Consider the following 27,067-nt stretch of genomic DNA (forward strand, 5'->3'; position numbering starts at 1 on the left):
GGTGAAGGATGGAGAGGGCGAGAAAGAAAGGCAAAGCTGCACAGCTCTGAACAAAGAAAACTCTACATCCATAGCTGAACTATGGGTCTCGATGCCAATAGAAAACATAAATAAATGGCAATGTGCGACTCAAAATAACTCTGGTGGTCATTGTTCTGCATTTGTCTTCTTACTGCACAATAACGAGAACACCTTAAAACTTCTGGTTCCACAGGTGATATTTCAGGGTGCAATCATACTGACAGAAAACACACACAAATGGACTGACACAGCCACACACACATACAAAAAGCTTGGTTTAGAGTTTGTTTGGACAAATTAGGGGGTGCATTAGCATAAGAAATGGTGTGTGGCAGAGAGTGATGACAGTGCCACTGAGGGGTTCAGCAGGAGTGGGCTGCCACGTCCCAAACCAGGGTGAATGAATTAAAAGTATTGCCACACACATGGGTGGTTTAAATGGACCATCATGGACACTCCAAATCGCATGATAACCCATAAGGGCTTAGCTCAGCTCTGTGCACGTACTGTCATGACGCATAGTCACTAACCACTTCTAATTAATGACTAAGAGAGTTAAACTCTTATAATGTAATAGAGAAAAATATTCCCAGAAAATAAAATAAAATTCTTAGTTTAATTCATGTTGACCACAATGAATGCTTCTACCAATACAGGAACTGGGACACTTCCCACACAATAGGACAAGCACTAATCGTCATTGTGCTCCCTTAACAGTCTGTTCAGAACATTACAATAGCCATAAGTCAGAAAAGACGAAAGCAAATAGAGTGACATCAGAAAAGCAGAAGAAAAGAAATGAGTCTGTATCTCCCTTACCGTCCTCCTCTGGTTCCTTTTTCAGCTGCATGTGTACAGCCTTCACTCAGCTGTCCGTGAAGCCCTCTTATTCTCTCTCTCCCTCTCTCTCTCTCTCTCCCACTCGCTCTCGCTTTCTCTCCACCCTCTCTTGCTCGCTCGTTCTGCCTTTCAGACTAAAGCAAGAGGGAAAATCCCTGCTCCTAAATTCAGATGCTGCTGGCTTAACAAACCCTCTCAATGGAAAAGTCTGCAACAGCCAATGAAAACGCAGGAGGGGAGGTGGACACATCTATATGAGATGGAGAGAGAACGAGCGGAAAGCTCTGGGGAATGATGTAGGAGGTGGGCGGGGGCAGAGGGGGGAGCACTCCTCCCAGTGAGAGATAAGGCACAGACACTAGCACATGCTGAGACTGACACGAACCAGGACACTGAATCACTTAACGGTCACATTGCAGGAAACTTCAGAATGCAAAATGCAAAAACTGTGCTATTTGTCTAAGCCCTTGAAATAAATAATGCATATATATATGCATTTATGCACACAGAAAAAACAGACATGTGCATTCATAGATGTCACCACTCTTACAGTGAGCAGAGAGGCTGTCCAAGAAAGTCCTCTATGCCGAACAAAATATGAATTTGCTGCAGGCCTGTATGTTTAAGAATACTCAAATACATTCAGATAGTATATATAACATTTTATATATACTATTTTTATTGTATACTGTGTATTATATATTGTGTGTATACGTATTCTATACTGTGTGTATTGTATACTGTACATTGTATATTATTATTTGTATATTGTGTTGTGTGTAATTATGTGTATATTAGATTTTAAATTGTGTTGTGTAAATCTGATGTTTATTGTAAATTGGTATATGTCTCATCACTGTCATGACTGCTATTTTGCTCGGAACTGCACCCGAGACTTTCACTCACTGTTGCACTTGTGTGTATGGTTCAGTGACAATAAAGTGATTTGATACTAAACAGGCTGCAAAGGCACAGAAGAAAGAACCACGTATCAAGGGAGATACAGTGAGATTTCTACCCCTTATGTTATATGAATGGCCATTAAGGTATGTTTGAAGCTTACTTTACTTACTTTGGTGTCACTGCACTTTTGTTGTCCACCCAAGAGCAAAAGGCTCCGGCAGCCTTTATTACACTCACACATCACTGGTCCTCAGAGACAGGGGCCAACTTTCCCCTGGGGGTGGCGCAGCACCTGTGCTCAGTGGACAGTGAACAAAGCGACCGCTCGCATGTTTCACACACACACACACACACACACACACACACACACACACACATACACACACACATACACACTGGTGTAGCTATCCATATGACGACTCTCCATAGACATAATGATTTTTATACTGTACGAACTATAGATTCTATCCCCTAACCCTACCCCTCACAAAAAACCTGCATTTTTACATTTTCAAAAAAAAATAGTTTAGTATGTTTTTAAGCTATTTGAATTATGGGGACACTAGAAATGTCCTCATAAACCACATTTATAGCATAATATCCTTGTAATTACCAGTTTGTAACCTAAAAAAAGTCCTCGTTAACCACCCAAACCTGCCAACACACACACAACACACACACACACACACACACACACACACACACACACACACACACACATGGTGCCTCAGCAGCCACAAGCCTTTCACATTTCAATTCTGCTGTAATAAAAATCCTAATGAACATCTGCACAGGACACTCATCATGTGTCTTTTCTCTACCCATCTTCTGGGCCAGGCGGATTTCAGCCATTTCCCTCTGTCCCGCAAAGCCTCTCTAGAAAACAACGCCATGAATTTGGAGGAAGAGGCAGATGATAAGTCAATGAGAGGCTACTGACACTATACGGGGAGAGAGGGACAAACAGAGGGAGAGCGAAAAGGACAGATCTGATAAACCTGTGTGCAGTGGCACAGAATGAAAGATAAGATTAATGTGTGGGTTGATCACACAGTGATGTGCTCATTCATCCCCGTGGCAGAGCAATCGAAGGGCTATTCAAGCCAGAATCCAAATTTGTTCAGTCCACCACAGCTCATTTTCTCGGAAATTAGGAGGTTAGGACCGAGCTTTAAGCTTTGTTCCCTCGAACAACAAAGAGCGTGCTGTAAACGTAATACAATTGTTCATCCTTTGCACATTTGTTGGCTCACTGTTGGAATCAGGCTGGACTAAGAAACATTGTATTCATTGTGTGCGGATAAAGAAAGACAGTGTTGCCTTCACAATCCAACAACAATCATGGATAAAACATAACAGCCAGACTGTTAAAAAATGATACACAAAATATGTTTTCTGGTTGTGCGTTACAACCTTTGGTAAAAAATTTATATATATATATTGTGCGCAAAATAACACAATTATAACATCATGCAAGACTGAAAAACACTGTCTCTTTGCCCATTCACATTTCACGCTTGCAAAAGTGTCATCCGTCTCTTTATTGCAGGAACCATCCCATCAAGAATTAACGGCATGAATTAATGAGCCATTGTCAACTATGCCCATGACTTCTGAATAGGATCCAGTTTCCAGTCTATGACATCATTGTCAATGGCAATAAAATGGTGTCAGTGCTTAATAAATGACACAGGAATGGTACTGCATGTGAATAAGGAGAGCAGAACACTAAAACTGATTTAGAAAGCTGGGGAACTGACCTATGAAATCCCTCAAGAGCTTTCAGAGGCTTTCAGCATTTAGACCAGAGAAGGAACAGCAGACTGGGGCAAAGAGAAAGAGCCATACAAAGTCCCTTCACTTGATGAAGGGCACAAAACATATCCACCACTTCTAAGTCTACTTAAGGTGACAAAACCCAATTCAGAGAATGCATTTATACCCCTCCACCTTTTGCATATCAATACAATTTGCGGTGAGCCATTCAAAACGTCCAAATCTCTGGAGGGAACACTGATTTACTATAGCAGGACCTGTAACACAATCTCTCCGTTCCGATTTCTCATTTAACCATTTTCAGTTTCATATTATGACCAGGACCAAGACAGAAGAGTCAATATTACTAGTTACTGTATTTACAGGGAGATGTACACCAGTCTAAACTTGTAAAGTTGCACTATCTCCTGAAATATGCTTTTAATATGGCTCCTCTGTCTGAGTGAGAAATCGTTTTTATCATACATTTAAAATGTAGATGATAATATTAATGCAGAAACAGCGTCAAGTTCGATGAAGGCAAGTTTATACTGACAAGCTCACTGGAAAGGACCTGGTTTAAGAAAACGAAATGGAGGTTTCTTTAAGAACGACGGGGTTTAAAACGCTAGCTATACATGAAACACATTACATAAAATAATGCGAAACCCATGAGTGAATATCTATATGCGCCAGCTCCATTTGTCTAGGCAGACAGATAGAGAGCTATTGCTCTCATTATAAGTAATGTCAGGCTATAATGTGACTGCGTTGAGTTTTAACGGAAAGTATATTCGATAAAAGATTGCTGTTAGTTTAATTATGCTATAGCTGTACCTGGTGGCTGGTCCATCTCAATGTAAAAGATTAATTCAGTGGAATAGGGCATCATCACGTCCTTCCAGTCGTCATCTTCTTTCTCCGTAGTCCACACTGTGTTGTACATGATCTGAGTCCTCTGGTGACCGACTTAAATCTCTCAGTTTTCAACACGGGCGAATGAAGGAAACATACAAATGCTCGTTTGACTGAACGGAGAGCTCAACTTTTACAGTCTGAATGCCTGCATGTCATGAAATCTGTCAAAGCACCAGGCTTTACTAATCCGATATCACTTGATCACACATTTTTATTATTATAAAAAAATGTGTCAGTGTGACAGAATAGAGAGTAGATACCAGCTCTACAATCCACTCCGTCTTACCATGACGAAACAGTAGTCTTCATTTCAGTCAGAGCAGTAAATCCACCGGCTCTTTCACTTCATGAGGAGTAGTCCATTCCCTGCGCTCAGCATGGGGGAGGCTTGCTCTAACCGGTACTCGTGGAACAAACTATTCTCCTCGTGCTTAAGGTTTAGCGGGTAATAATTACAAAATATTTTTAAATACAAGGAAAGGAGAACAAATTTAGTCATATTTTCTCCCAGTTTAAGGTACGCGACAGTGTGGTTTTATTCAGAAGTGACATCATTTCTTGGCACCCCTTCTCCGGCAAGCAGTGGACTCTCCTCAGACTGGATCACTCGCAGTGTAGGTGCTGTGGGTCACGCAGACTCCAGTTTTGGGAGCCAATCAGATCGCGAGGCTCCTTCAGCCAAAGTTGCCAAAGTCTGAGTTGCCTCTTTAAATATCCATTATTTGCAGCCGCGTGTTTCTCAACAGCCAATGAACTTGTTACCGGGGCGGAAGTCGGCATCATATTGGTCGAACCGTTACTATGACGCACAAAACTGATGGGGAGAACAGAGAGCTGGATGGGGAAAAGATGTCTTTTTTTTTTTTTTTCAGCCGTGACCTGTGCACATATTCAGCCCCTTACCTTCCTAATCACACACAAACACTCGGAATAACGTTGTGTGTATTTGTCAGCAGTGTATTAATACATTTAAAATATATTGAGAATAAATATGAACCTACTTGAGGCAATGCGCAAAAATGACATTAAGGTTACCTGAATATTCTCCTGGTTTGACGTCTTTTTCTGTATGTACATCTCATTAAAAGGATAGTTCATCGAAAAAGTCTTAATTTCCTCACTCTCATGTTCCAAAACACATGATTGGTGTGGAACACAAAAGGAGATTGTTAGGCAAAATGTTGAGCCTCAGTCACCATTCATTTTCATTATGGAAAAAAGGAGAAGAAAATAAAAAAGATGAATTTAAAGTGAATGGTCACTGAAGGTATTAGTCCCTTGTAACATTCTGCCTCGCATTTATTTTTATGTTCCACGGAAGAAAGTCATATGGGTTTGGAACAATATAAGGGTGAGTAAACGATAACAATTTTCTTTTTTTTGGGTGAACTATCCCTTTAAAGGAATGTTCTGGGTTCAATACAAGTTAAGCTTTGCGACAGTATTTGTGGCGTAATGCTGATTACCACAAAAATTAATTTTGACTCATCCCCCCTTTTCTTAAAAAAAAGAAGAAGAAGCAAATGTCGAGGTTACAGTGAGACAGTTACAGTGGAAGTGAATGGGGACAATAAAAGTGAATATGGGCAATTTTTGGAGGGTTTAAAACCAGAAATGTGAAGCTTATACTTTTATAAAAGCACATACATTAATTCTATTAAAACTCATGTATTATTTGAGCTGTAAATTTGTTTAAATCACAATTTTTACAGTTGTTTTCAAATTTTAGGTTTTGTTGACATTACATCGTCATGGCAATGAAGTTGTAAAATTGGCTATAACTTTACACAGAAAAGGTTAGTAAGCAATTGCATCACACTAAAATTATGTTAACACACATACTGTTTTTTTATTCTAGCTAAACCTTTGAAACAGTGAGTCTTTTAACACACACAAAAAAAATGGCCCCCATTCACTTCCATTTAAAGTACCTCACTATAACCCTGATTTTTGCTTTTGTTTTAAGAAAAGGAGGGATGAGTCAAAATTAATTTTAGTGGTGATCAATATTATGCTACAAATGCTGTCGATTGAGCTTAACTTGTATTGAACCCAGAACATTTCTTTAATGCAGCAATGGCTGGTGGCCTCCTTTAGAAAACAATTATTTTGTGGATGGCAATCTGCCTCCCTGCACGCCTCCTCCAGTGCCCTCTGTTAGCATCTGTCTGCTCTATACATCAAGAGAGAAGATGTCCCTTCTCCGTGGCCAGAGTGGAAAGCAAAAGCATGACAATGTTTGCATCTCTTTAACGAAAGACAGGGAGGACCCTCCAGATGGCTTGTGTTTGACAAAGGCTGTCCTTGTCAACTGTGTCAAACTTGCTTAATTGTTACTGTCTTGTGCTTCAGCTCAGCATGGACAGATTGATCCAAAACAATGACAAGGAACTGAATAGGCACAGTAATCCACAAAAGCTAGGAAAATATTAATCACTTACACCCAATGTATAACTAACGAGTAATAATTGCCACAAGCCCATGTAAATTGCATTCATACGAATAATACATTTAAGACCACATTTCTTTGAGGTCACTGTTTCTGAGATGTGAAAATGTCTGGTTCAGACTAAAGTATTGCTAGCCACTGCTGCAACACTAGAGCTAGACACAGACACACACGTGACCATAGGGATTTAAGACGTTAGACTAGTGTGTGTGTTCACCATAGAAACCTTAATGCACAATAAACTGCATAACTAACATGTTATTGGTGCATGCGTGTCTTCTCATCGGGCAGGGGGCTAAATGCTAACAGTGCTTATGTGGAATGCCTGCAGTGGATTTAGACTTGGCTGATCCAAGATGTGCATGTTGGGAATTAAAAGAAATGACAAACCATGTGATATGTGACTTTAATAATTCATTGGTAAAGTGTTTTCATTATTCAATATATATTTAATGCATTAAACATTAAAATTAAATATTTTGAGGGTGTATAAATGTATATAAGTTATATATACGTATGTACTCTATATACACTGACCAGCCACAACATTAAAACCACATGCCTAATATTGTGTAGGTTCCCCTCGCTCCACCAAAAGAGCTACCCGCATCTCAGAATAGCATTCTGAGATGCTATTCTTCTCAACACTATTGTACAGAGCGATTATCTGAGTTACCATAGACTTTGTCAGTTCAAACTAGTCTGGCCATTCTCTGTTGACCTCTCTCATCAACAAGGCATTACTGTCCACAAAACTGCCACTCACTGGATGTTTTTTTATTTTTAGCACCATTCAGAGTAAATTCTAGAGACTGTTGTGTGTGAAAATCTCAGGAGATCAGCAGTTACAGAAATGCTCAAACCAGCCCATCTGGCACCGACAATCATGCCACGGTCCAAATCACTGAGATCACATTTTTCCCCATTCTGATAGTTGATGTGAACATTAACTGAAGCTCCTGACCCATATCTGCATGATTTTATGCACTGCTGCCACACGATTGGCTGATTAGATAATCGCATGGATGATTTCTGGTGCCAGATGGGCTGGTTTGAGTATTTCTATAACTGCTGATCTCCTGGGATTTTCACGCACAATAGTCTCTAGAATTTACTCCGAATGGTGCCAAAAACAAAAAACATCCAGTGAGCGGCAGTTCTGTGGACAGAAATGCCTTGTTGACGAGAGAGATCAACAGAAAATGGCCAGACTGGTTCGAACTAACAAAGTCTACGGTAACACAGACAACTGATCTGTACATTTATGGTGAGAAGGATAGCATCTTAGAATGCTATTCTGAGATGCGGGTTGGCGGTGTTCTGGCAGCACGAGGGGGACCTACACAATATTAGGCAGGTGGTTTTAATGTTGTGGCTGATTGGTGTGTGTATATATATATATATATATATATATATATATTAAATGTAAAGAGTTTCCATGATCAGGCCTACCTGGTGTTCATTTGGTTACCAAGGCACTGGGCAGGTGCCATCTATGCAGTGGTGAAATTATTAGGAATGTTTGTCCATGGCATCATGTTGGCTTAGGTAAGTGATTGTCTGAGCCCCACCAGAAATAATAAGCCTGAGACACCACTGTATCTATGTCAACATTACGGTTCTGTTAAAACCTAGTATTTGTTTGCTTATTAAAATACATAATACTAATGCCACTCTTTTGATATCAATTGTGAGTCAAGTCTCCCATGTGTTTTGTGTGAAGATGTCTCAATGCCGTTATTGCAGGATAAACTCTTATTTTATCCTGTATTACTCCGTACTTGCTCTGCTGCATCAACAGCGTAGCAGATCTTGTCCGCCAATACCAATATCCTATCAATATGTCATACCCACATTAACATGGTAAATCTTTCCGAGAGTTGTCATGACTAAAATATATTTTTGATGATGACAACATAATGTGTGCTGCGAAAAGATGGCTCGAGGGCCGCACGCCGCATTAACATGTTTCTCAGCTCTAGATACACTCGAAAATCTGAAACTGTGTGCTTTTAACAATACCTACTTTAAAACGTGATAAACTCTTCACTGTCCCTTTTGGCTTACCGTAGTTCAATGCACACTGACCCTGATTAACTAAGATCTCAAATAATGCTAATTTGCTTGTGCAAATGTTAAAATTGCGTGTGCGCGTCATGGGCGTATTTCGGGTGATTTACTAACAATAATTGCACAAATAGCCACACGTGCAAATAATTTAGACAAACCCATATTTTAAGGGGGATTTTGCGTGTGGTAATTGTACCAAATGCCATGGCAGGTTTGGAACAAACATGTAGTGACTGTAAACGGAAAATGAATTTCAAAACAGCAGCGTTAGAGAGCTTAGTCAAAGAGGTGAATGAACACATCGGAGTGTTTCATATTTAGATGTCAAAAAACATCTAAATATTACACAGAAAAAATACAATACAGGACAAAATTACAAACAAAGTAAACCTAGTGGGGAAAATGAAAAGAACAACTTAAGAGAAGGTGGCAAGACATAAGATGAAGAACTAAAGAAAAAAATTGCATATAATATTTATATTGTTTGCACATGTTTTTATACACACAAACCTTTAGTAAATTGGGGCCATTATGTACAATTTTATACCACTGATTTGTCAGGTGCTTTAAGTTCCCTATCTGTCACTCACTCGACGTTGGTGTCGATGTAGTGACATTAGGGGTCACACTTGGGAGCCCGAGACACCTCTGGTCTTTGATAAAAGGCCAATGAAAATTGGCGAGCAAATATGCAAATATGCATTTCCCCCAGTGAGCCTGCTTGCACAGACTCTGTGCAAGGTCAGGGAGGACGAGGAGCAGGTCGTCCTGGTAGCACTCTACTGGCCCACCCAGATGTGGTTCTCGGACCTCACGCTCCTCGCGACAGCTCCCCCTTGGCGAATTCCCCTGAGGAAGGACCTTCTTTCTCAGGGACGGGGCACCCTCTGGCACCCGCGCCCAGACCTCCGGAATCTCCATGTCTGGTCCCTGGACGGGACGCGGAAAACCTAAGTGGTAGACATGATCACTCAGGCTAGGGCCCCCTCTATGAGGCGCCTGTATGCCTTTAAGTGGCGTCTATTCGCTAAGTGGTGTTCTTCTCGACACGAAGACCCCAGGAGATGCGCAGTCAGATCAGTGCTTTCCTTCCTGCAGGAGAGGCTGGAAGGGAGGCTGTCCCCTTCCACCTTGAAGGTGTACGTTGCTGCCATAGCAGCACACCACGACGCAGTTGACAGTAAGTCCTTAGGGAAGCACGACCTGATCATCAGGCTCCTAAGAGGTGCCAAGAGGCTGAATCCCTCCAGACCGCACCTCGTTCCCTCATGGGATCTCTCCGTAGTTCTTCAGAGTCTACAGAGAGCCCCCTTTGAGCCTTTGCAGTCAGCTGAGCTTAAGGCACTCTCCTTGAAGACTGCCGTCCTGACTGCGCTCACTTCCATCAAGAGGGTAGGTGACCTGCAAGCGTTCTCTGTCAGCGAAATGTGCCTTGAGTTCGGTCCGGGTTATTCTCACGTGATCCTGAGACCCCGACTGGGCTATGTGCCCAAGGTTCCCACCACCCCTTTTAGGGACCAGGTGGTGAACCTGCAAGCGCTGCCCCAGGAGGAGACAGACCCAACCCTGTCGTTGCTGTGTCCGGTGCGCGCTTTATGCATCTATTTGGATCGCACGCAGAGCTTTAGAGTCTCTGAGCAGCTCTTTGTCTGCTTTGGTGCACAGCGGAAAGGAAGCACTGTCTCCAAGCAGAGGATCGCCCACTGGCTCGTTGACGCCATAACTATGGCATATCTCGCCCAAAACATGCCGCCCCTGGTAGGGCTACGAGCCCATTCTACCCGTGGTGTAGTGGCTTCTTGGGCCTTGGCCAGAGGTGCCTCTCTAACAGACATTTGCAGAGCAGCGGGCTGGGCAACACCCAACACCTTTGCAAGGTTCTACAACCTCCGGATGGAACCGGTTTCGTCCCAGGTAGTGGCATGCAACACAAGCAGATAAGCCCGGGATAGCCGGCCGGGTGTATCGCTTGCACATAGCACCTTCCACCTCCTTTTGAGCTGAAGACGTGTGCCGTTAATTCCCAGTAGTGTTCACAAAATTTGTTCCCTGGTTGACTTCCTCCGAGCCCTGTGGCAGTCGAGTTTTTGGAGAGACTTGCTGCCGGCCCAGTACACGCACTAACTAAGAGCCCGGTTCTGGGGTAGGTGCTCCGCATGTGGCGGTTCCCTGTAAGGCTAACCCCATGTGATCTATATCTTCCACTAATTCGTTTCCCTGCTGGCAAACTGCGTCTTCCTTGGGCAGAGCCCCTCTGCCCCAGTCTCCATGTTTGTAGTAACTCCTCCCCCATTGGGCAGGATCTACCTTGAAGGCTCTCCACATGGTTGGAAAGACCATGTGACATATTCTTCCACTTAAATATCCCCCCCCTCTCTTGGGGTGAGGTGTGGTCTCCGCGGTGTCCTCCCCTTGGGAGGGACACCCCCCGACTAGACCTGGCAGCCCAGTTGGATAATCCCCCTTCTTTTTTAGGGAGTGGAAAAAGACAAGGGGAAAAGAGGCCACGACTGGGTTAAGCCTGTCTCTATCTTTGGGTAGTCGACTTGTCCCCAAAAGGGGCCGTTCGACACTCATAACTGTTTTGGGGGAGGTTACGTGTTGACCTGTTGTGCTGGCTATGAGGCACACAGCAAGTCTGCCCACCACACACCGCCAGTTCACGTAACACAGTTCAGCCTTGTGGCATTTTGTATAGGGACCCCTAGTGTCACTACATCGACACCAACGTCGAGTGAGTGACAGATAGGGAACGTCATGGCTACTGGTGTGCTTATGAGGAAAACATAGTTGCCAGATTTCCCAGTGTTTGTGAGGTTATATATCTAAATATTTGGTACTTACTGCATCTGGATGGACTGACTCAACACAGTGACAAATTCTCACCAAGACAGAAATGTTGACCAGACACATTGCTCCAATCGCGTAACACAAGCGCTCTTCTTGCATGAGTGCTGTAAAACAGCTGTCAACAAGACAGGACTGTGTACAGAATTGAGCCTGTATTTGGTATTATCGATACTGTATATATGTTACTTCTGACATCACTACAAGATGATAAAAACATTTGGGGCTTTACGGAAAACATTCATGGCTTAAGCCCCGGTAGCCCAGCCCTAGCGCCACTAATGGTCCACACTAAAACTAATTTTTCCATTCTAATGTGGATGAGAGGCGTAAGCATAGAAAATCAATGCGTTATCAGATGAAAATAAATGGATGTGTGGATGTGGCCTTAGATGCCAACTGCCTATGTAGGCATTAAACAGCATGACAGCTCACTAGGTTTTGGAACAGATCCTACAAAATAATAGACAAAACACACTAAGCCCTAACCAAATAATTAAGTTTTTTGACACAGCTTGGCCTTAATCTACCTTCTAACAGAAAAATTCAAAGGTTAAAAAACAAGGTTATGAATTGTGGCCTTGAATCCATGTCTTTAGCTTTTCTAGCGATTGGAAAATTACATGTTTTGAATTCACCAGCAACTACTTTGTTGAAATGCTTCTCAACATGTAGATTTGTGCATCTGATCCCAAAAGGCAGGCATGACTAGCAGATACAGATTCTAATCTGCCTGGCTACAAGACCCAGCTAAATGATGCCTAATCCCATTGAAAGAATTAGGAAAGAAGGAGAGCTCGGGAGGTTTTAAAAGTACCTCGATGATCTACAGATTTGAGAATGGTAAATGAAAGGACACTTTTCAGCATGCTGATATAAAAAGAGCTTGCTTGCCGGGTGGCGATAGCCTGACTGTGCTGTTTCTTTTTCTGCTGTATGTAACCTTGAGCATTTCATATTTTATCCGTGACTGTAGCAACTAGAGTGGAAAGTACGATTTTGGTTCAGATGCAAATAGGTGGCTTCATTGTTCTAAATTTAACGCAGACATAAGGGCGGTACTGAAGAGGCCCACAAAACCCAGAGCTGTTGTGTGACCACTGGTGTGCACTATACATAATTCATAAAGAAGCTGAAAGCTGAAAGAAGCAATATCATTGTTCCCCAGCTGATTTCATGGAGGGGGAAATTAATTTCAATCCACTGTAAATTACAAACGGTGAGAGTGATCACCTTTTTCGTTTATTCTGCTGAGCTCATGAGAATCAGGCTGCTCTCTCCATCACTGTCTCTCTGCCTGGAAATGTGATATTATGAAAGGTCTGAATAAGCCATAAGCTGTTTCTCTCAAAGCCACAGGGCAAATGAAGCAGAGAACAACTGCAGATACGCTGATATTCTTTAATGTTGATGTTTATTCTATAAATTTAATCTAGAATGCATATGACTAACTTACAACCTACAGCCTTACTGACAGCCCATTACAGACAGGACACACATTATAGATATAGAAGTTCTTTATTATCGGATATACGTTCAAGCATGACTAGATATCAGTCTCTTTTATCCACAAGGCTGCACTAATGGGCTCTTATGGGTGCACTCCACAGAGGAGTCATGTGTCTTGGATAATGTATGCTCTGATTCAAGTTAAACGATTAGGCATACTGTCTGGTATTAGTTCTCCGCTTCTTCTCATCTTGAATTGGCTGTCCTTAATTTACAAAGGATTTTCAAGGGTGCAAACATACTGTACATAAATCACTACTGGTATACCATTATTCAGCCAGTACATAAAAAAAAAATAAAATAAAAAAAACTGTGTTCAAAACCGTGTTCTTACCTTACTCCGTGACATTCAGAGTTATCGAGTTCGATTTGGCAGGAAATTTCAGGCTTCTGTCATTCATCCTACCGTGCTTACCTCATGTCCGCAAATAATTTGGGGCAAATAAAATACAACATATTTTTCAGAAATAAATGTTGTTGGACGTATGTGGATGTAAAAACAAAACAAAACAAAACAACGTTCCTCCACAAGAAACTTGCAATTTTATGTTTTAACCACTGATGGTAATAGAGAGCTCAAAATTCTCAATAGTTATTTTATGTTTATTTGTGCTGGTCAAAATGGCAATTGTCTTGGACTTATACTGACACCTAGCAGCGTGGATGCAGCATCATTTAAATGCAATACTTTCAGTTACTTTTCAGATACATACTGTATTCTTGTGCGACCCTGCGTACACATGCGTGGATGTTGTATTTTGGCTTCGCTATATGGAACGCATAATTTAAACTCATTTAAACCGACTGATCTCAGTTCAGAAGACGCTGGACTGTCAGTAAAGGGTTCAATTGTCGACGTACAGAGTCATGTGACAAAACAACATGGTGCCTATCACAGCAGAGTTTGTCTTTGGGGAAACGCCAACAAAACTACATCTGGTAAGAAACCTAATTACGTTTTTACGTTGAAACCTGCTTAAGTCAAAATATTTGAGTCTCTAGTTTCATCCAATATGCCAATTTGAAAATGTTAGCAATTTATCACGAAACGCCATGCTGCAAAACACATTGTACACTAATGTGTACTTTAGTGCATTTTTTCCTTAGAAATCCTATATTTACTGTGCATTTTCACATTGAGAATCAATGGTTTCATCCAAAAGCTGAAAAATTGTGCTTTCAGATGCTTTATATGGAGTCAGAATGAAAACAAGGTGCATTTCGAACTGTTCTGAGACCAGTACAGACAGACAGCACACTGGAGGTTAAGTCATACACTAAATAAGGAACAAGAGAGCATCCTATAGCTTTCCTATGCAGCTAAGTTCATTCACTCCTAAAATCTGACCAAAAGTTCAGTCTCAGGCTGCAGATGATGTTCGGACCACTCAACATGTTTATTTTAACATGGTTGGCAATGATTGGATGATGCTGGCCATTACTTTGAATCAGAATCAATCATAATAAACAATTTGATAAAAAAAATAAAAAAAACTGACACTCTAGCTTGGTATTATTAAAAGTTTCACAATTTAGTCCTGCTGTCAATATATGTTGCCATAAATGTTTAGGAAAACTATTTGCTCCAGAATTTTTTTTTATTTTTTTACATGTTTATTAGGTGCTACTTGTACAAATCAAAAAATGAATTGGAAAATGCACACAGCAGTCACGCTCGGATCTCAGAAGGGTATATGTAAATTGTAACCTAAAATCTTAATGTTGATAAAACATTTAATAAAAACCATGGGCACATTATACGTCAACTACCTGTGTAGAATGGCCCCAAAACCGACACTGAAGTGTTAATGAATGACGTTGCACTAAGTGAGCAGCAGAGAGGCACACCTGCCAGCCTGCCGGCTAATTAGACAGCAAAGGCAGAGGCACCCTCTCTACCACCACCACCTCCCTTTATCTCCATTTCTGGGTGGCAGGCAGTCTGCGCTCCTGTGATGTCATCATGTCAGCACCCCTCTTGGACTGATGCAATACTCTGGTGACATTCAGTAACAAGCAGCCAGTGTCTGCCAATCCCCGCCCACATGCTCCTTTCCTCTCTCTCATTGTCTTCCTCTGTCACCCTCCACCTCTTGGTCCACTTTTGCTACAGTGTTCTCAAGTTTTAATCAGCCTCTCTTTCACCTCTCTACATTTTCTCTCTCTCTTTTTTCTCCTGGATCTACTTTTCTTGTCATCCCTTTCTCTCCACACGCCTACTCCTAAGCTATCTTTCTCTCTGAACAGCCCTCTGGTTGTCATGGCATCAGGCACCATTGCTCAGCATTCTGCAGTTCAGCAGATAAAGGACGGGCTGTTTAACTCTTGCCTGTCTGAGCCAGAGCAGTCTGCAAGACAGAAAGATAGTATATCAGCAGGCTTTATCTGCAGAGCTTAGACTAATCAACAGCTTACGATGATGATTAAACAGCCACTAAATATCAGGCATGATAAGATTAAACAGTCAACAAACAGAACATCAGAGGGCTGAAATGTGGATTGAAGTTGAAGTTGCAATTACCCCAGCCACAGTCCCTAAAATCTCTGCAATAAAATGAGCCCATTGTTCTCTTGTAAGACACTGGTGAAACCTGATGGGTTCAACAGCTACCTTGGCACTCTGTCATGAGACAGTGGCTAAACAAGGTTTTCCACCATGAGAGTGTGTCAACTTGAGAAGCAAATAGTGACAGGTTAACTCTTTGCAAGGACTGCAAGGCTGCACTTATAGAAGCCATGTAATGAATAGACTCCATCCATAGCTTCAATAGATTAGAGGCTGAAACTTGGGTGTGCCTGTTTTGGGCTTGAGGTGGACACGTCTATGTGTAAAACTGCAAAGGTATTGTCTATCAGCTCTTTGAGAAAACCATGTTAAAGAAAATTGGAGTTTTGTGGCTTTTAGTGAATGTCTACTAGCTTTGTTACCTATATGTTAGTATACTTCTAAAAGTTGACTAAACTTACCTTTAGCAGATACTATATATGCATTTAAAATGTACAATCTCTTCTGGGAAAAAGGATCAAAAATATTGATGAATCATCTTTCACTACACAGTTTGTTGTTTACTCGAATGCTCTCTAGAATGAGAATGTCCCTTCCCCTAGTGTTCATCGTTGTGATGTAACTAAAGCCTATTGGCTATTTTAAAAACAGGATGTGCCCTTTGACATGACTTCCTGTTTCAATAGGAAATACGTCAAACAAGAAAGAAAACTGCGCTATATCCTATGGTTTTTAAATAGTTGTGTGGAAATAATTTAACCTGTAAATGCATACCTCGGGTCTTTAGTTCTCATTCCACCCCTGCACCTCATCCATTTTTCTGAGTTATGCACACACCTCTTTAGTATTCCTCTAACTTTCTCATATAAATAGTGTAACAATTGTTTTTTGTTTTGTTTTTTGTGGCAATTCTTTTTTATAAATAAATAATTGCTTAAAGATGCTGTAAACGACTGTCAAGATGAGCCATTGGATTAGCCACACCCCCTTTTTCCAAAACCCCACACTCCAAAGATACCAATGAGCTTTACTGAGACAGACATAAGCAGAAACCACGTCTCGCGGACACATTTTTGTTTGCTGTTTACAGAGTCTAGAGCTGTCATAGAGACTAATGAGATATCTTAGGATGCTTATTTCATTAATATCTTTCAGGGAGTAGTAACATTTTTTGCAAACCTTTCCATAAAAAAAATTGCTTTAATTATCATAAGTGTATAGGGTCATTAGTGACCCAAGATATGTAATAGTGTCACTTTTTTGCACTTTCAAACCATATTTTTATGATTATTTCATATCTATATAAGTTTACTATCACATGATATCTATTTATTTGTTTATTACATAACAAATGAGTACTATATTCATACAAATGACCAGGGCCGTAGCAAGGAATTCAGGGTCCCCTGACTGTATATTGCTCTGGGCCCATTTCATATTAAAAAATACAGTTTAAGATTTCTTGTGGGCCCTCCTGGACCTGTAAGCCCCTAGAATCATTACCACTTTTCACCTATTAGCTATGACCCTGCAAATGACTACATCACGTTGATTTTTCTGCTCAACGATGGTGAATTATCAAGATCCTACATGCGTGTACACATACATATTATACATGTTATTTCTTACTCAAGGTGGTGTTGTTGTTTCTGTGATTGACTTGATTTACATTTGACATTGCTATCTGATGAAGCAACATGGAAGTAAACTATAGCAAGTGTAACACATGAACAGTATGATTTGGCTATTGTCACTTGAGTGTTCTACTAAAAGTATGCAAGTTGGGCATTTATTTTTGACTCAATAAGTGCCTGAGAAAATACATATGTGTAGCTTTTGTGTAGCTTATGTGTTATTTTTAGCTGAATATGTGTTTAACAGTCAATTGCATCTCATGAAATTTCAGTGTCTAATGAATCCTGTTCTGTGATTTGTTGCATCATCTCTTTGATATATGAAAAATAAAACATCAAAATATATCAGAATATATTCTGTTCTGTTATTTTGTAATATTCTTAAAATGCTTTAAAAAGTTTTACATCTGGGCATTTGTAAATCCATTTGTTATATAGTATGTGCCAGGTCGCTAAAGATACAAGGTATGTAATAATGTTTGATCAAACACCCATGCATTTAAGGGTTAATAAGTAGTCTATAATTTTACTTCTGATGACAGCACTTAACTGTTTCTTTGGTGCAAAACATGACATATTTATAAGTTATAATGCATCTTCCTCATGTGGTTTTAAATGAGGATGGGAGTCTCATTTGCATCTTTCCATTCTTTGTTTGGATGCAATTCAAATGCCTAGCAACCACAACTGTGGGAGTTGAAGGCAATCAGCAGTAGATACAATGACATGCATGTGTCACTGAGTTCAGTCTTCTATCAAGGGATGAAACAGGCATCAGGTGCTGGTTATAATTGTTACTAAAAGCAGAGGAGAGGTGGGTTTATTGGATAGTGTGTTCACTTCAGCATGAAATCTCATCGGAACTCACATGGTTATCAGACAAAATTAATTACGCTCAAAACTTTGAGATATTTGTACAACCCAGGGACTGTTAAAACCCCAGGAAACACTGGCATTTAAGACATGATGTAGCCCCCGATTATACAATAATGTTCTTCATATACAAAGATTATAAAAAAAGATAACATATTCTGTTCTGAAGTTAATCCCATATGCAAGTGCAAGTAACAAAATGTATATTCAAAGTATTACACTGTTACTGGTAGTAATCTGCCTGCTATTTAAATTCAGTATGAGATTAGTATATAAACTCAGTGGATGGAGGGACAAGAGGGAAAGTATAAAGGGGTGATTCCTTGATGCACATTGGTTAAAGGCAGCCATTAGATAAGTTTGATGCATTATTGCATATTATTATTATATATATATTTTTTAAATAATCAAGATTTAGAAAAGGTAAATGTGTACCTACAGTACAAGATAGGAAAAAGGAATGATGGATAAAATGGATAGAACACAGACATTACAGATCTATGTTATTATAGCCAAGAGTCACAAATCTTGCACAGTGGCTCAAGCTTTAAAACTGAAGCTGTTTCAGAATTAATATTTATTAATGGATATTTGAAACAAAAACAAATTGTAAAAGTGTGTTAATTTACAGTAATTAGCCTGAACTACATACACTTAAATTATGCCATCCAATGCAAAGAGCCATGTTTTGCAAATTTAGGATGAAGAGAACTGAAGTCTTGTGAGGTCATATATGTAAAAAATTACAGAAAACTGTCACTATAAATCAATAGACAATTAAATATTTAAAGCATGCAAACATATACAAATTTACATCATGCTTTTATGAATTGGCAGTGTTATAGCTTAAACATGATTCGCATGCAAAAAGTTTCAGAAGTCAGTGCTAATTATGGATAGATTAGACCAAAAGAGGGGATTAAAGAGGAAAGTGCATACAGCCTGTGCATGTAGCCTACTTAAATAGGAAAAGACTGAAAGTACCAACCAAGTCTGGTTGTATTACTGCTGAGGAGAGAAGAGAGTTTGCTAATGAAAAGCACAGAGAAGTGCACATAGAGTATGTGTAATCATAGAAGGTATAAGGAGGAAAAAATGGACCACTTGATGGAAAAAAAAAAAATATTGGGAAATGTCACTAACCATAGGTTAACTTTCCAGGCTGTTGGAAAGGAAGTCCACCATTCAGTTAAAAGAACCAATCACCTTATTATCAAAGGCATTGCCTTGTCTTTTTGCAGATGACACCACTGTTATCAGCCTCATCCAAGATGACAATGAGTCTGTATACAGAAAGGAGGTTGAACAGCTGGCTGTCTGGTGCAGTCAAAAATGGTGGAGATGATTGTGGACTTTAGGAGGAATACCCCGACACTGACCCCCCTCACCATTCTAAACAATACTGTGGTCGCAGTGGAGTCATTCAAGTTCCAGGGCACTACCATCTCATAGGATCTGAAGTGGGAGACCCACATTGACTCCATTATGAAAAAGGCCCAGCAGAGGTTGTACTTCCTTCACCAGTTGAGGAAGTTCAACCTGCCATAGGCGCTGCTGATACAGTTCTACTCAGCAGTCACTGAGTCTGTCCTCTGCACTTCAATAACTGTCTGATTTGGTGCAACTACGAAATCGGCTATCAGAAGACTACAGAGGACAGTTCAGACTGCTAAGAGGATTATTGGTTGCCCCCAGCCCTCCCTTCAAGAACTGAACACTTCCAGAATGAGGAAAAAGGCTGGAAAAATCACTCTGGACCCCACTCACCCAGCCCACTACCTTTTTGAACTGTTGCCTTCTGGCTGACTCTACAGAGCTCTGAGCACCAGAACAGTCAGGCACAAGAACAGTTTTTTCCCTCAGACTATCCATCTCATGAACAGTTAAAACTGCCCCATTGAGCAATAATTATGTGCAATTCACAGTTTAGTCTTTTTATATTTATCCAACACATCCTACCTCTTCTGCCATTACATTCCCTTGCACTATATATAACAATTTGTATTTGCACTACGTATATATATATATATATATATATATATATATATATATATATATATATATTTATATATATATATATATATATATATATATATATATATATATATATATATATATATATATATATATATATAGTCTTATTGTGTATTCTACATATACTTTATTTTCTATCCAATTTTTATTCTTATTCTATTTCTATTTATTTATTTATTTTAATAATTTTTCTTATTATTATCTATGTCTTGTTGCTGTATTGTATTGTTGTGCACTGGTAGCTCCTGTCACTAAGACAAATTCCTTGTATGTGTAAGCATACCTGAATATAAAGCTGATTCTGATTCTGATTCTGCACATTCGCTGGACCAACCTAAAAAATATAGTTTTTTTTGTGTGTCTAATTACAGTTAAAGAAGCACATTTTATCATGCAGTTTTTGTCGAATTTTATTGGGTATTTGAAATATGTTATTGAAACGTAAACTTAAGACTACAGATTTGGACATTTCGGGGTTTCCTCATTCAAGTAGATAGGAGCTATGTGCTTACATGCCTATTACCTAGACCTACAGAAAACATCTGCCAAGATGGCTGTCAAGAAAACTGACTTGCCCTAGAAGAAACTTTGGTGTAATTCATGAACCACAACAAGTGGGTGAAAATTAACACATAATAACCCTGCAAAGCATTTCACTACTCAGTTCATACTCCTCTTTAGAATCAGTAGCTATTGACAGAACAGCAGCTGACCCAAGTCTCGCCTACAGGGGAGATATGTTTGTGTACAAGCAAAACATTATCCCACTGAGGCAACTGAGAGGCCAAACAGCCCATGTGAATCCAATGTGGTATTGGCAGGTTTGAAAATGGGAGTGTGTGATTGTTCAAGGGACTTGTAAATTAGGGCCAGGTGGATAAACATGGATTCCACGAAACCCATGAGGATAAAGCACGCTCTTGTGCTTGTGTCCCTCACTCTTTTCTCTTGCTCTCTCTCACACAAACATGTTCATAGAAAAAGGGTGTTTGTTTGCATGTTATGCAAATCCAGACCTCAACATCACATACAGCGGAAAATGAAACACATCTGGGAAACAAAAGTAACATGTTATTAAAAATGCTTCACAATGACATATTTCATGAGTTATTGTTTACCCCAAACTGAAAATTCTGTCATTAATTACCATCATGTTGTTCCAAACCCGTAAGCTATTTTTTTTCTGTTTAAATTTTGAGGGATTTTTTACACAGCTATTGCCATTCAATAACATTTCATAGTGATCATGTCTGTCAAGCAAAAAACACCAAAACCTAATGTTAAGCACTATAAAGGTATCATAAAAGTAGTCCATATGTCTTTTGCACTATATTCCAAGTCCAATATCAAATAGCTTTGTGTGAGAAACAGACCACCAAAATTTAAATAGTTTCAAAAGACTTGGAGTATAGTTGTGTGGACAACTTTAACAGTGGGTTTTTTTGTGTGTCCTCTTTGTATCTTGAGAGACGTAGTCATTAACTATTGCTATACTGCAAGAGACGAGTATGAGTATGAGAGGTTAGATTTTTTTTTTTATATTGTTTCCACTGACAAAATAAAAGCATATAGGTTTGGATTGACATGAGGATGGGTAAATAATAGCATTTTCATTGTAGGGTGAACTAATAATGACGATGACAGGTAAAATTCTGACCATAGTGCTGCTGGCTCAGTGAAATAGTGAGCACAGGGAAATATGATTTCTTAAACTTCAGGGTGTATCTATGAACAACAAGAAATGCCAGATGTCTGAGTTTGTCTCGTGCCTGCCTTCAGGGTTGTGACCTTATGTATCACGCGATACACCTGACTCACTCAACAAAGTATTTATACATATTGGCATTAGTCCTGAGACTTTAATGTGTCTGACCTTTTATTTGTTGTGATACAATGTTAGTAGGATTAGGTTGAACACATTTTGGACTAAAATGTTAAAGCACAGCAAGCTTTCATTTATACAGTTATGAAAACAAGCAGACAAAGAGGATACAACACGCAGCTTAATAGCTTAACTTCACTTGGAGACACAGCTTTGTGTCCTCAAATGCGAACAAAAGAGGTGAGAGGAGGTAACGGAGAAAGATGAGGGGAAAATGAGTGGTGACAAGAGGACAGAGTAAGAGATGTGAAATGAGGTAAAGAATCTTAAGGCAATGCTGGATAAAAGGCACAGAAACACCCTTTGTGGTCTTAATAAGGATGGGTGAGACCACATATTTTCTTTTTAATCTTATACCAAGTACAATCAAGGCCAATATTGCTGTGCTTTTTAAGTGATTGTGGGGGATAAAATGGTTAATTATACATTTTAGAATGAGAGTTACCACAAAAGGCAAAATGTAAACCTCAGTCACCATTTACTTTTTTTGATGTATGGAGAAAAGATGCAATAAAGTGAATGGTGACTGATGCTAAAATTCGAACATCTCCGTTTGTGTTCCACGGAAGAAAGAAATTAATTTGGGTTTGGAACAACATGATTGTGAGTAAATTATGACAGAATAGGGCTAAACGGCAAATTATCATACAAATTTATTAACAGCAATTACACATTACATTTAAATAAATAATAAATCATTACTATTAAATAACATGAGGATCAGTTCTCTCAATACAACATCAGTATCGGAAGTATTGATATTTCAAGATCTTTCATCCACCAAAGGCAACATAAAAGTAATCCATAAGACTCCAGTGGTTAAAATCCATGTCTTCAGAAGCGATATGATAGGTGTGGATGAGAAACATATCAATACTGAAGTCAATTTTTACTATAAATCTCCACTTTCAGTTTAATTTTTCACATTCTTCCACTTTTGTTTTTGGCGATTCGCATTCTCTGCACATAACACCACCGACTGGGTAGGGAGGAGAATTTATAGTAAAAAATATTGATCTGCTTCTCACACACACCTATCATACCACTTCTGAAGATATGGATTTAACCACTGGAGTTGTATGGATTACTTTTATGCTGCCTTTATATGCTTTTTAGACCTTCAAAGTTCTGGCCACCCTTTACTTGCATTGTATGGACCTACAGAGCTGAGATATTCTTCTAAAAATCTTCATCAAGGTTATCGTAAACTAAAACGAAAACGAAAGCTAAATGTAAAAAAACATTTTCGTAAACTGAAATCAAAATAAAAATCAATACAATTAGAAAAACTAAAACTAAACTAAAATAAATGTTCTTGGCTCTGAAAAACTAAACTAAAATAAAAACAATTGTAAAAAATATTTCGTTTTTTTTTTTTTTTTTGCTGCGACAGGTTTTTAAACCTTTAAACCCGCTATCACCTTAACATGAAGATGCCAATAGGCGGCGATAGCACAAGCAGATGGCCTATTTCTCTCATTATATTAGCAAAGACAGAGCGGGAGGGAATCACTACAGTACATCATGGAGAGAAGCAAAGCAGGTAGAAAACTAGGGTGACCTGTAGTTGGTCCCGGTTTCAAGAGGTGTGTCCCCGTGTCGCGTCATTTCTCTAAAAAATTTCATAATGTCCCAGTTTCAGCTGTTAGGCTCACTGATTTTTTATCTTTTAAATTAAAAAATCATCAACGTCCTTCTTGGTATTGTGTCTGGTATCGATTGCAGGAAAGGGAAGATATTTTATTGCACTGCACGATGATTTGACGATACTTTCATTCTATCAATCTGCAGCAATCCACTCAGAATCTATCTGGTTACCATGACAACGACTCACGCGCTTGGCGCTCTCTGCTGCACTCTGTCATCATCCAATGCAAATTAGAAATGCCCAAATGAAAATGCATGTTCAACAAGCTGAAAGCAGCTGATCTATTTCTTTGCACAACACGTGAAAATGAAATTTAAATGTTTTGCTGTCACTGTAAATATTCACTTTCCCATGGCCACAGTTAAATAAGAGATTGCAGGTCATATTCATACAGCTCTATTTTTTTTTAAATATTTTTTTTTTCCAATAGTATATTTTTAAATGTTCAGTTTTCAGAGTTGTGAAAGGTTTACTTTCTCATGACAAATGCACTAAAGATCTTAAGGCTTATGGTTAAATAAATAAAAAAGCATTCTTAATTCAGAATTATGTGTTTTCTTCTTCTGTAATATCAGTAATGAAATTCAGTTGGTCTTATTAAAATTAAGATTTTTAATATTATAAGTATTATTTACAAACTGTACATTTGGGTGTCCAGCTATATGACCCACATTGCACAAATGCCTGTTTTCCCCATTCTAGATGTATCACTTGATATAAAAAATAAAATAAAAAATAAATGTAATGAAAAACTAAAAATAAACTATAAAATATTTAAAAACTAAAACTATAACTAACAAAGAACTAACAAACAAAACGAAAACAAAACTAAATTGGAGTGACTTTTTTAAAATTAAATAGAAATAAAAACTAAATTACAAATTTTAAACTATTATAACCTTAATCTTCATTTGTGTTCAGCAGAAGAAAGAAAGTCATACACATCTGGGATGGCATGAGGGTGAGTAAATGATGAGAGAATTTCAATTTTGGGTGAACTAACACTTTGATATTTCACAGGAGAAAGGAAAAAGTTAATGACAGCAGTGTAAAACTGAGGATAAAGTAAATGACTAATTGTGCATTTGAAAATTTTTCTGACAAGCAGGAGGCAAAGATAAAAAGAAAAAATGCAAGTCGTGCTTCACACAGCCTAATGTCTTTAACCACATTTTCCTTACATGAATATAGAGTCCCACCACCAGATGCATTCTCACCACTATTTTGTTAGAATTAAAGACATATACTGTCATAATGTACAGTACATAAGGGTTTGCATTGTCATTACCTATACTCAAATAAGACATGGGTTAAAATATGACCAATACTAACACTGTAGGTAGAAATTTTTAGGCACATCATGATGTTATATGATGCTTATGGATGACCCTACCTTCTTTGCAGTAGTTGCTTTAGGTTACTGAATGGTTAAATTTAGTGTGGCAGTTCTTGCACATTGCATGGCACATATCTTCATCTGAAATGTTTTGTCTTGTGTATGCTTTTTAAATAAACAATATAATCCAATTATGTTTTTTGTTTTTTTACATTTTTTTTATGCAGAATCATTTGGGAAAGAATTGTGATGCATCTGTGAATCAAAATTTTCCCCAACCCAATCAATTTGATACTGTGCTGTACTCTAATGTACTCAGTTTGACCATATGTAGCTATCTGACCATGTGTATGCAATGAGAGGACACAACGCTCTCATCCGATCAGCTCTATTTGTTCTTCAAGCCCAAGAAAGGCTGATATACTTGTGATCACTAGATTTAATTAGCTTGAATGAAAACAGGAACGGAGTAAGACAAATTACAAGAATAAAAGGTTTTCTTGTGTGCACAGACACAGTTATTGTGGTCAAAAGACAAGCAGTCCACACATCTTACTAAGGACAAATTACATTATGTGTCTAAAATTGAGAAAAGCATGCCAATATGCATTTGCAGTAGTTTGCACAAACACCGAGCATCTACGAGACATGAGTTTTGGGGAACGTTTCCAAAGTGGTTGTGGGAAAAGCAAATCTGGTGAATTCGAATTTGAATTATTAGTTACATCGCAGAGGAACATGATATTATATTCAGGTGTTTGCCATTAACCCTCATGTTTAGTTGAGACCGACTTTACTATTATGTTTTGGGTCCTAGAGACCCTGATGATGAATTTATAAAAATTATGACAGTAATTTTGTATGTGTCAGGAGTGTATCTGTGTGTACGGTCAGAAAATCATCCATTGCGTTTATTCATGTTTTATATTTGGGGTCTCTGAGATCTCAAACTTAAAAGAAAAGTATGATTTTTTAAATTTGAATTGGTCTTGAAATCAAGTTTATAATCAGTAAATTCTCATAAGAATAGGAAAAGTCATAAAGTGTTAACCTTTATTAAAATGTTAAGTACATTTTGTGGCCTTTAGGTCTCTCAGAACATGAGGATGAATCAAATTGTGATTCTTTTAATGAGATAAAATGCATGACTGGGTAATGTGAAGTGTAACTTTATCCATTGCTTGGGTATGATTCCCTCTTGGGACAAAACGAAAGAAAAGTCCCTCTTGGGGCAAAAAGAAAGACGTTAAAATTTTACAACCACCCTTAACAAAAGTAGGAGGCAAGGCATGCTTCAAGTACTAGGTTGCAAATCAATGTGTTTTGAACATGTCTGAAATGCAGCACTAGTGAATTTGAGTCAATTTGGTGCGGCCCTTCATGATCTTTCTCTGTTGAGAGTTACGGGGGATTGGGTCTGATGCAATGACATCACCTCAGAGCATGATAACTGACACCAGAGCTCTCATTGACCCATTGGACTCTTGGCTTTGTTGACTGAGCAGCCAATCATTAGAGCACATCGTCAATTATTCAAGGTACTGCCATGTCACTTATCCTCCCTGATGAAGATGAATGGGGCCATGGCTATGGTACAAGAGGACACTGGGGTCTGCTGAGGCTTGACACCAGACACTAAAGAGACATTAGCTATGTTTCCATCCAAGTTGCAAATGTAATTTACGCAAAAAATCTGAATATCGCAAAAACAATGTGTGGATAAAGCCGCGTTTCCATCCCTTGCGTTCAAAAGAACAAAATCTTCACTTCCGGGGAAATTGTAGCGACTGTGTGACACTTTTATTAATAAAATACTCACGATTTAGGACGCACAGACAAAAC

The 27,067-nt window shown here is 39.0% G+C and overlaps 1 protein-coding gene across 4 annotated transcripts in view; it reads right to left on the reverse strand.

The window, feature by feature from the left end:
• Positions 1–27,067, reverse strand: part of pik3r3b (phosphoinositide-3-kinase, regulatory subunit 3b (gamma)) — a 299,954-nt gene that overhangs the window by 16,516 nt on the left and 256,371 nt on the right. Inside the window, exon 1 of one of the 4 annotated variants that reach the window (XM_051707775.1) lies at positions 4,357–4,756. The exons of 1 other annotated variant lie outside the window; for it this stretch is intronic. In XM_051707775.1, the coding sequence (XP_051563735.1) occupies positions 4,357–4,465 (109 nt within the window). In that variant the 5' untranslated portion in view covers positions 4,466–4,756. Of the gene's footprint in view, positions 1–840; positions 1,005–4,356; positions 4,757–27,067 lie in introns of those variants that run through there. 2 more of the 4 variants (XM_051707777.1, XM_051707776.1) reach the window with 2 other exon arrangements.

Source organism: Myxocyprinus asiaticus, chromosome 9 (assembly GCF_019703515.2).
Source record: "Myxocyprinus asiaticus isolate MX2 ecotype Aquarium Trade chromosome 9, UBuf_Myxa_2, whole genome shotgun sequence".
Lineage (NCBI taxonomy): Eukaryota > Metazoa > Chordata > Actinopteri > Cypriniformes > Catostomidae > Myxocyprinus > Myxocyprinus asiaticus.